At 46.9% G+C, this 11061-nt stretch overlaps 1 protein-coding gene across 2 annotated transcripts in view; it reads right to left on the bottom strand.

Annotated features, from left to right (window-relative positions):
* aars2 (alanyl-tRNA synthetase 2, mitochondrial (putative)) overlaps positions 1–10716 on the bottom strand; it is a 13500-nt gene extending 2784 nt beyond the window's left edge. For both annotated transcript variants that reach the window (XM_026359296.1, XM_026359297.1), the window contains exons 1-17: positions 10392–10716; positions 9378–9566; positions 9147–9292; positions 6729–6920; positions 4488–4632; positions 3475–3617; positions 2964–3072; positions 2789–2827; positions 2475–2589; positions 1983–2110; positions 1605–1743; positions 1356–1525; positions 1162–1275; positions 941–1081; positions 699–836; positions 501–604; positions 156–264 (exon numbers count right to left, since the gene is read on the bottom strand). In XM_026359296.1, the coding sequence (XP_026215081.1) occupies positions 156–264; positions 501–604; positions 699–836; positions 941–1081; positions 1162–1275; positions 1356–1525; positions 1605–1743; positions 1983–2110; positions 2475–2589; positions 2789–2827; positions 2964–3072; positions 3475–3617; positions 4488–4632; positions 6729–6920; positions 9147–9292; positions 9378–9566; positions 10392–10625 (2355 nt within the window). In that variant the 5' untranslated portion in view covers positions 10626–10716. The remainder of the gene's footprint in view (positions 1–155; positions 265–500; positions 605–698; positions 837–940; positions 1082–1161; positions 1276–1355; positions 1526–1604; positions 1744–1982; positions 2111–2474; positions 2590–2788; positions 2828–2963; positions 3073–3474; positions 3618–4487; positions 4633–6728; positions 6921–9146; positions 9293–9377; positions 9567–10391) is intronic.
* Between the last annotated feature and the right edge of the window lie 345 nt (positions 10717–11061).

The following is an 11061-nucleotide window of genomic DNA, read 5'->3' as shown; positions in this document are numbered from 1 at the left end:
ACAGGACACAAATGACGCATCCACCCATATAAACTACACCCGTCTACACCCGTCGGCACTGAACATCGTCTGAAATGTCTGACTGTGGACGACAACAACAGGGTTTTACAGGAAAAACAAGCTGTCCGTTTAGCTGTTTGATGTTTGAGACCGACCCGTGCGGCGTCCGGTCCAGTCACAGCCACGATCCGACTAATCCCTTTCACCAGTTGCCTTTCAGAAACAATCACCAGGTCCTGGATGGATCCGGTCTGCAGCAGGTGACTGAAGAGAGACAGAGTCCTCGTCAAGTCTACATATTAGAAACCAGAGAAGAAGATTAAAGGTTCTGACACACGGGTTTAAGTCCCAGTGTGGGAGATGGTCTAAGGACATCCTGTACAAGCCAGATTGTGAGAATCCTGATTCACTTTAAACAATAGTTCTTCAGCATCATTCAGCCTCTGCCTTCGACAGAGACACAACCCCTCAGTGACAGACAGGTAACAGGTAAGTCTCACGTTCCACAGCAGAGCTCCACAGACGTCTGCCTGTCTGTCTGATCATCCAGGAGTTCAGAGACCGGGGCCCCCACAGATACCACCCGCACAGGGTCAGGATACACCTGCAGAGACCGACAGACAATCAGTCAGCGAATCTGTCCACAGACCGACAAACAGACAGACAACCAGTGATGAAGACAGGCCTCTGTTGTCCACCTCATCCACAGTCCTCAGTCCTCTGATGGTCCTGGCTTTGTGCAGAGGAAGCTCCTGGCTGTGGACGATCTGATTGGCTGAAATTATGTCGTTAACACACCTTTCCACCTGCTGCAGCTGAGAGACACTCAGAGAACCCTGAGAAGGAAAAAACACATGTGAACACCAGTCTGTCCAACCATGGTCTCTCTGTTCCCCCCGACTGAGTTAGTTTTAGTGAGGGTGGACGCCCGGATGTTGACCTTGACGCTGAAGTCGAAGCGGAGGCGATCGGCGGAGACATGAGACCCTCTTTGCTGAACTGAAGGACCCAGAACTTCCCTCAGAGCCAAGTTGAGGATGTGAGTCGCCGTGTGTTTGACCATACAGGACAGTCTGTGGGCCTGTAGGACACAGAGGACAGAAGATGTATCAAGATGTTATCAGTCTTTAACCTGAACCTGCTTCCTGGTTTGGTGTTTACCTGGTCCAGGTGTAGCTGAACCTGGTCTCCGGTCTTCAGGCTGTCAGCTGCAGTCACCTCATGGACCACATACCCCCCCGCATGTATCACAGACTCCACAGGATACAGCACGTCCTGAGAGACAGGAAATACCTGGAGTCAGACATCACCTGGACACAGCAGGTACCCAAGATGCATTTTTTGCGTTCGCCAACCTGTAGTCCATCCCTGGTAAAGTAGCCCTGGTCATGTGACTGTCCTCCCTGCTCCGAGTAGAAGCAGGTCTGGTCCAGAATGACACCACAGCGCTGACCCTCAGTGACCTCTGACACCAACGTCTGGCCATCGTACAGAGCCAGCACTGTGGCAAAGCATGCTGGAAACACTGGGAGGAGAGAGGTCAAAGGTCACCTGTCTGAACACACAGGCTCAGGTGGGTTATCTGTGCAGGTGGGACTCTGTACCGTATCGGTCCTGGTCTAGCGTGTACCGGTATTTGAGACTGTCGTCTGTGTGTGGAACTCCGGCCCCGTGCAGCTCTGCCAGGCTGACGACATCCAGCGTCACCTGAGAGCGAACACCTGACTGCAGTTCAGACGCCACCTGAAGCACAGACAGGTGTTTGATGTGCAGTTACCTGTGTGACCTCAGGACCTATCACTTCAAACCTTCTGTGTTTTTCACAATTAACCCTATAAAATCCTGTACGGCCCCTTCACATTAAAAGCTCACACATCAGTTTTTTAAAGGCGCAGCAAAATAATCACGTGAAGAAACGGGTGCATTGTGGGAAACCGGATCCAGTAAGACCAGACTGCAGAAATGTTAAAACACACACTCACCTTCTGGTTCTCTGCCATGAGCCGGTCCAGCTCCTGATGATCCACCCGGACGCCCCTCTCTTCCAACATCAGGTCCACCAGGTCCAGAGGAAAACCCAGGTCCCTGTGCAGAGACCAGGCCACCGACCCTGACGTACGCACAAAATACTCATTCAAACCTGAATCCTTCTTGGTCGCGTCAGAGACTTCGGAGAATTCTTGCGGACAGGCAGCTGCATTTTGGGCACCGTGGTCTCTGGGTTCGGTGTCTCCAGGGACACTGAACCCTGGACTAATCAATTATTATTATTAATAAGAAGAAGAACTAGACGTTAATTCAATCTGAATTTCACCGAGTCAAATTAAAGATCCCATGACTTTAACACTTATGTGATAAACTATATAATAGGAGTATAGGTTTGGCTGAAAGCTGCAGAACAACAACACAGTAAGTAAACCATCTGTTAAGCCTGCAGTCTGCCTAGGTGGATGATGGGAGTTGTAGTGACTAACCGGGGAAGACTTCATGTTTGTTGTCCATCCTGTTGAGCGTACGGTGGATCAGCCTGGTGCCCTGCTGCAGAGACGACAGGAACTGAGCCTCGTTCTCGTTGATGACGTCCATGATCTGAAGGAGGAAACAGCTTCCTGTCAGTCAGCATCTGCTGATGACAATTACATCATCAACATCTTCGGGTGTAATTCTTTATTTAAAATTTAAAAATGTTTCATATTTTACCCTCTGACTGAAACAAAATATATATACATATTAAATCTGGTTTAGTGACTTTGATTTTATTTCTAACCAAGTGTGAACACATACTCACCCTGTCTGCCTCCCTGTGGAGCTCTGGATACACGTCACCCTGCAAAGAGGAAGACGGGGGAAGAGCGGGGGGTTAGCCTGTGTTCAGCTGTTGTTAGAGCCTCGGTCCAGGCCTCGTCCTGGTCTCTGCACATACCTCATGTCATCTGGTCAGAGACATTAAGGGAAATATTTACCAGGATGTTGGTGACCGTAGGAACCAGGTTGGCCAGAGTCCCCCGAGGAGCCTGAAGGACCTCGACACAGAATCGAACTGCCCGCCGCAAAATCCTCCTCAACACCAACCTGACAACAGACGCAAATATAGGATCAGATCTGAGAGCTGATTAGGGGAGGACTCTGATCTGACAGCTGATTAGGGGAGGACTCTGATCTGACAGCTGATTGGAGGAGGACTCTGATCTGACAGCTGATTGGCGGAGGACTCTGATCTGACAGCTGATTAGGGGAGGACTCTGATCTGACAGCTGATTGGCGGAGGACTCTGATCTGACAGCTGATTGGAGGAGGACTCTGATCTGACAGTCGATTAGGGGAGGACTCTGATCTGACAGCTGATTGGCGGAGGACTCTGATCTGACAGCTGATTGGCAGAGGACTCTGATCTGACAGCTGATTGGCGGAGGACGCTGATCTGACAGCTGATTGGCGGAGGACTCTGATCTGACAGCTGATTGGTGGACGTACTCAGCTCCTGACATCCCTGGATGGACTCCATCAGCGATGCAGACTGATAACGTGCGGATGTGGTCGGCCACCACCCTGTACGCTGTGTCCACCTTCCCCAGGTCTGCACCTGTTCTGCCGCTGTATGGCCCCACCCCCGACCTCTGAGGACACACACACGCACATATTCCCATGACAACGGAGTCATCACTACGACAACAGGAAGCTGTGTATGTGACTTCACTTAGTATCCATGGTGTACATGTGTACTTTGAGTACCTAGTGTACTATGTGTACTGTGAGTACCTAGAGTACATGTGTACTGTGTGTACTGTGAGTACCTAGTGTACTATGTGTACTGTGAGTACCTGGTGTACTGTGTGTACTGTGAGTACATGTGTACTGTGTGTACTGTGAGTACATGTGTACTGTGTGTACATGTGTACTGTGAGTACCTGGTGTACTATGTGTACTGTAAGTACCTAGTGTACATGTATACTATGTATACTGTGAGTACCTAGTGTACTATTTGTACTGTGAGTACCTGGTGTACATGTATACTATGTGTACTGTGAGTACCTGGTGTACTATGTGTACTGTGAGTACCTGGTGTACTATGCGTACCATGTGTACTGTGAGTACTGCGAGTACCTGGTGTACATGTGTACTATGTGTACTGTGAGTACCTGGTGTACTATTTGTAGTGTGAGTACTGTGAGTGCCTGGTGTACTATGTGTACTGTGAGTACCTAGTGTACATGTGTACTATGTGTACTGTGAGTACCTGGTGTACTATGTGTACTGTGAGTACTGTGAGTACCTGGTGTACTATGTGTACCATGTGTACTGTGAGTACTGCGAGTACCTGGTGTACATGTGTACTATGTGTACTGTGAGTACCTGGTGTACTATTTGTAGTGTGAGTACTGTGAGTGCCTGGTGTACTATGTGTACTGTGACTACCTAGTGTACATGTGTACTATGTGTACTGTGAGTACCTGGTGTACTATGTGTAGTGTGAGTACTGTGAGTACCTGGTGGATGGCGTGCAGCAGGGGGGTGAACAGGTCAGTGTCGTAGTTTGACTGTTTCCCCTGCAGAACGCTCACCAGTCTCTCGAGACCCATCCCAGTATCCACACTGAACTGGGGCAGCAGCAGCAGACTCCGGTCCACATCCCTGAAAACATCATACCAAGAGCAGACCAGTACAACCAGTTTCTAAGTTTTCTAGCATCATTCAAGCTGCAGAGATGTACAGTTAATGGTCTGTTTAGATCGTCAGGGCAGAAACCTCTATGCAGATGTTATTTCAGTAGTTGTGTCTCCTCTCTCCTTTCTCCTCTATCCATTCAAATTCCACCATTTCATGTCATTAACTTTGTGTCTTCTCTCTCCTGTAGTTGTGTTTCTTCCTCTCTGTCTCCCTCTCTCTGTTCTCCTCTGCAGGTATCCTCCTCCTTGGAGCTGTATATCTCCACAGTCCAGTTACTGGTCCTGCCAACCTGTCCAGTGTTTCTGCTGCTCGTTGTTGTTTTTGTTGCCTGCTGTTCTTTTCTCTCTCCTCTTTCCACTCACCCTAACTGGTCGAGGCAGATGGCCGCCCACCCTGAGCCTGGTTCTACTGGAGGTTTCTTCCTCTAAAGGGAGTTTTTCCTCTCCACTGTCTCCTGGTGTTGGTCAGTGGGGTTGTTGGGTTTTCTATATAATTCTGTATACAGTTATATTTGTAAGGTCTTAAACTGTAAAGTGCCTTTGCATGATTTCTGTTGGGATTTGGTGCTGTACGCAAGAAAAAGTATGTGAACCCTTTGGGATTACGTGGAGTTTTGCATGAATTGGTCATAAAATGTGCTCTGATCTTCATCTAACTCACAACAATACAAAAACACAGTCTGCTGAAAATAATAGTACACAAACATTATATGTTTTCATGTTTTTATTGAACATAACATGTAAACATTCACAGTGCAGGGTGGAAAAAGTATGTGAACCCCTAGCCTAAAGACTTCTCCAAGAGCTAATTGGAGCCAGGAGTGATCCAACCTCAAGTCCAATCAGTGTGATGATATTGGATGTGTCGCTGAAAGCTGTCCTGCCCTTTAGAAACACACACCAGTTTTGGATTTACTGGTTTCAAGAAGCACTGCCTCATGTGAACCATGCCTCGCAGAAAAGAGCTCTCAGAAGACCTAATTGAATTGAATTGAATCTACAATAAGGAAAACATCAAACAAGAATGGAGTACATGGGAGGACACCACAGAGGAAGCCATTGCTGTCCAAAAAAAAATATCGCAGCACGTTTGAAGTTTGCAAAAGAGCACCTGGATGTTCCACAGCACTACTGGCAAAATATTCTGTGGAGAGATGAAACCAAAATTGAGTTGTTTGGAAAATACACAAAACTATGTGTGGAGAAGAAAAGGCACAGCACAACATGGCGGAGGGAGCATCATGGTTTGGGGCCGCTTTGCTGCCTTAGGGCCTGGATGGATTGTTGTCATTGATGGAAAAATTAATTTCAGAGTTTATCAAGACATTTTGCAGGAAAACGTAAGACCATCTGTCCCCAAGCTCCACAGAGGATGGGTGATGCAACAGGACAATGACCCAAAGCATACAAGTAATTCAACAGAAGAATAGCTTCAACAGAACAAAATACACCTTCTGGAGTGGCCCAGTCAGAGTCCTGACCTCAACCCGATTGAAATGCTATGGTATGACCTTAAGAGAGACATTCACACCAGACATCCCAAGAATATTACTACGCTAAAACAGTTTTGTGAAGAGGAGTGGTCCAAAATGACTCCAGATCATTGTGCAGGTCTGATCTGAAACAACAGGAAATGTTTGGTTGAGGCTATTGCTGCCAAAGATGGGTCAACCAGTTATTAAGTCCAAAGGTTCACATACTTTTTCCACCCTGCACTGTGAATGTTATGTTCAATAAAAACATATAATGTTTGTGTACTATTATTTTCAGCAGATTGTGTTTTTGTATTGCTTTTAGATGAAGATCAGAGCACATTTTATGACCAATTCATGCAGAAAACCATGAAATCCCATGGCTTGCAACTGTGTACATATAAAACTGGAATTAACTGAATTAAATCACATTTATTCTGTAAAATAATTAATCTTCACATTGGAAACTCGGACTAGTAAGTGGTCTGTGAACGGTCACTGGTGATCAGAGATGGAGCATCTTGAATGAGCCTGATCTGACTGGTTTAGAGTGAACTGAACTGGTCCAAATGTGTATGTGTACACAAACCTGTTGTACTGCATAAAGACCAGGTTCCAGATCTCCACCACATCAGGACCATCAGTGTTGACAAGGCTTGAGGCATCTCGTCCACCCACGTGGTCATAGTGGATCTCAGTGCAAGGGCCACAGGGGCCCGTGTCCCCCATCTCCCAGAAGTTCTCCTTCAGGCCGAATGGCAGGAGGCGTTTAGGGGGGACCCTGAAGAGACGGTTTATTATTCTTTATAAAGCCCTTCTTAGGGCTTTCAAAAGATTTTTACCACTGTGTTACATGAACTTTCATTTTAACAACACTCAATCAGCATTTAGGACCTGAGGACACTAATGGTTGAAGCTTTGTAGGTGGAATTCTTCCCCATTCCTGCTCAAGAGTTGACCTGTACCTGGACTTCATCCCTTCAGTAACACAGCCGACAATGATTGAGTCATCCGAGTCTGGAGATGGCAGCTGCTGGTGTTGTACGTAAAGTACAACGACGTCACTTTCAATATTTAAAAAACTGCTGAAAAACAGAACTCTTCATCATCTTAAAAAACACACTTTTCTGCTCTCTTACATCTCATGAAACAGAAACTCTTCTTTAACAGCACTTTGCTTTGATGTTTTTTTGCCTTGTTCCTCACTTGTAATTCGCTTCGGATAAAAGCGTCTGATAAAAGACTAAATGTAAATGTAAAGTATGAAGCGTACGGGGTCGAGAGGAATGCTGAGCACCGTATACTGGGGGGTCCCAGTGCTGCAGAGCAACACCTCAGACATAGAGTTATGCAGCCTCATGAACTCTGGCCTGTTGGAGCTCGTGCAATGAGCACAGGAACATGGTCAAATGAAATTTCTATGATAAACTTGAAATCTGTGTCATTCTACTGATCGGTTATTGCAGATATTCAGGTGAGATTTCCTCCCAGACCTTGCGCAACACTTCCCAAAAGTGTGCTGGTGGGGCAGTGTTCCTGCACTCTTCAGTCCAGCAAACACTTCAAACTTGGACTCCTGACCTGCTTCCAGTCATCTAAAGTTCACTGTTTGCCAACCTTTGCTGGGTTTTTCTTGGTAGCTTGAAGACTTGAAGCTTCCACTGGGGATGCACTGATGCGACTTCTTCAGTTCTGACCGATCGAATTGTTAAACAATGTAAAGTGCCTTCAGATAACATCTGTTGTGATTCGGCGCTATGCTAATAAAATCAAAATGAATTGAAAATTGGGGGCCGGGTCGTGGGGGCAGCAGCCTAAGCAGAGATGTCCAGACTCCCCTTTTCCTAGACGCCCCCTTCAGCTCTTTGGGCGTTCTCAGGCCAGTTGAAAGACATAGTCAGTCTGTGTCCTGGGTCTTCCCTGGGGTCCCGTCCCAGTAGGACATGTCAATAACACGTCCCCTGGGAGGCGTCCCAGAGGCATCAGAAGCTGATGACCAGCTGGCTCCTCTGTGGAGGAGCAGCGACTCTACTCCGAGCTCTTCCCGGGTGATCGAGCCCATCACCCTCTCTAGGAGTGTGCCCAGACACCCTGCAGAGGAAACTCATTTTGGCAGCTTGTATCCAGGATTTTGTCCTTTTGATCATGAGCTCCCGACCGTAGGTGAGAGTAGAAACGTAGACTGACTGTGCATCTGCCAAAGTCAACAGCTTTGTGGTATTTTCTCAGAGGTGCTTGATAACTTTGTTGTATGCTATTTAGCAGCACTACCACCACGCCTAACAACATTTCCTTTGCAGATATTACATGCAGCTGTGGAACTTGTCGGAGTAGGAGAAGTGAAATAACGTACCTCCATACAGCTTAGTCTCTGTGTCCATGTTGTTGTTGTTGTGAAACTAGCATGCTGCACACAATGACGTAGAACATGTCGCAAACATAGAATTAAAGTAAAGAGATCAGCTTTATCTATCTACTTAGGTCACATTAGGCTGATGTCTTATATTGATATCAGATCAGTGCATCCCAATCTCCAACTTATTTTTATTAATGATGCAGACAATTCAGGGGCAGTGAGGCATCTGTTTAGATCCACCGAGGAGGAGCCACATATAAACTCCAAATTATTGGTTTAGTGAACATGAACTTATTTTAAGATGTTTGAAGCAAGTTTCAAGTTTAACACGTAGTAAAATGGTAGCTGCTGATACTCCCTGAAGATTTTAGATGGTTTAACTGCTACAGAAAAATAATCTACTGTAAATGTTTTGTTTCTTTTTACATTACTTCAACAGCCGAACCATCAAAAAGTGCCGTGTTAACGTAATGTCAGTGAACTCATCGTTGAGATTTACTTTGTATTTTCATATGTTTTGTTTACAACTATCTGTAAAGGTGAGGTCGCTACAGCCTCAGGTGAATGTGGAGAAGAAGACAACAGAATATACTCTGCTGAAGTACCTCAGGTTAGTACTTTAGTGCAGTACTACAGTACTAGGGGACGTACCCAATATCTAACCAGATCTGTCTCGTCTCCTCGTCGGCAGTTAACCCCGACTCAGCGTCTCCTGAGAAATATGACACGTACAGCCTGTCCGCAGGTATCCCATAATGCTCAGTGAGGAGGCTCCAGGCCATCGAGCACGCCTCTTCCTGAACACACAAACATCATGTTATCAGCATGTTAACAGAACCCCTCCCCTAACCCTCTGTGAACAGGACCCCCCTCCTTCCTGACCTTGAAATAGTCGCCGAACGACCAGTTCCCCAGCATCTCGAAGAAGGTGTGGTGGTAAACGTCACGGCCCACGTCCTCCAGGTCGTTGTGTTTGCCCCCGGCTCGAACACACTTCTGACTGTTGACCACTCTGCGGTACGAGGCCATCTCACTGCGGGGGTCCGCCCTCCCCAGGAAGATCGGCTTAAACTGGACCACACACACAAACGAGGAGCTCAGGTGTGTTTGATTTGGTGACAAATCCAGCAGACTGGACCGTTCTCCTAAGAACGTGTAACCCAGATCCTGCAGGCCAGGACCAGAAGGACAAACCTCTGGTCTCCCGTCAGTTTCTGTGTTGACCCGTTTTTAAAGCGCCTCATGCTTTAGCTGTGTCTGTGTGACTCGTCAGGCCCCGGCCCCCGGCCCCCGTACCGATAAGTGGTTCCAAGACTTTACAGTACAGGGGACTGCACTAGTTTAAACTTACTACTAAATACATGTACTTTCAGTATTTGAAATACATAGTGATGCTCATACTTCTATAACATTCCGAGTGCAGAACTTGAACAGTACTTCATCAGTGTAGTACTTCCTGCAGCCCCAACCACAAACAAAACTGCCTGATGTGTTTGGAAGGAAGAAAACACTGCTGAAATCTTTTGTCGTCCTCAGATAAAGGTTATTCTGTTTTAACAGAGGGAGGGGGCTTACCTCTATGAAGAGAAATGATTTTACCAAGTGAAGCCAGTTTCAGTGTTCACATTGGACCTGATGTCTCAGTCCTATAATCGGTCTTTTCAATACAGGGGGACACAGCCACACGGTAACTGGAGAAATTATCACTTTCAGACCCTGAAGCCACCAACACTGGCCTCACTTCATTAAACAGTAATTATAAACACAACAGTCGTTGTCCAAACTCTCAACAACGACCAGCAGTCGGCAGCGTTTCCACAACTCTTATTTTAAAATCGTTAGCTAACAGCAACAGGCTTGGGGTCACAGACCGGACTAGAACGGACCAGGACTGACCTGGTTCATGCCGGCGTTAACGAACAGCAGGCTCGGGTCTCCTCTGGGACGGACCGGGGAGGACGGGACCAGCAGGTGCCCGTGTTTCTCCCGGAAGAAGTCCAGGAAAGTGCTCCGGACCCGGGCAGCGGGCAGCCCTGGAACATAGCCGCTGAAAGAGCGATCTGAGCGGGCAGAGAAGAGACTCCGCAGCCTGCTGAGCGGGCGGAGCCTCCGGAGAAGCAGTCTGAGCATCCGGACCTGAATCAGACTCTGACAGCACCAAACTAAACCTGGACCATGTTGACTCAGGGACTACCGGTTGTTGTGGTGCGCATGTGCCCTGTGACCAATTCTTCTTCTTTAACGGCGTGTTTGAGCTTTACCGCCCCCTGCTGGTCACAGCAGGGGGCGGTAAAAGTTCAGTTATCAATAACCCGATTCATTGATTATATCGTTTTCTGTATCTCCCAGTTTATTCCACGTGGGATTTTGTAGATTTAAGTTTAAAACCCGGATCATGTGTTTGTGTTTCCAACTTTTTCTTGACAGTTTAGTTTGTAAGAGTAAGAAACGAATGGTTCTGCAAACTATGCAAAACTAGTGGATCGTGTTTTTATTTTTATTCCTCCTTTTTCCATTTAGTTTTTCGTGTTTTCTAAATTGTATTATTTTTTCAGCGGGCTGTATT

Source organism: Anabas testudineus, chromosome 1 (assembly GCF_900324465.2).
Source record: "Anabas testudineus chromosome 1, fAnaTes1.2, whole genome shotgun sequence".
Classification (NCBI taxonomy): domain Eukaryota; kingdom Metazoa; phylum Chordata; class Actinopteri; order Anabantiformes; family Anabantidae; genus Anabas; species Anabas testudineus.
Note: the sequence above shows the minus strand (reverse complement) of the source record. Positions and strands in the feature narration are given on the sequence as shown.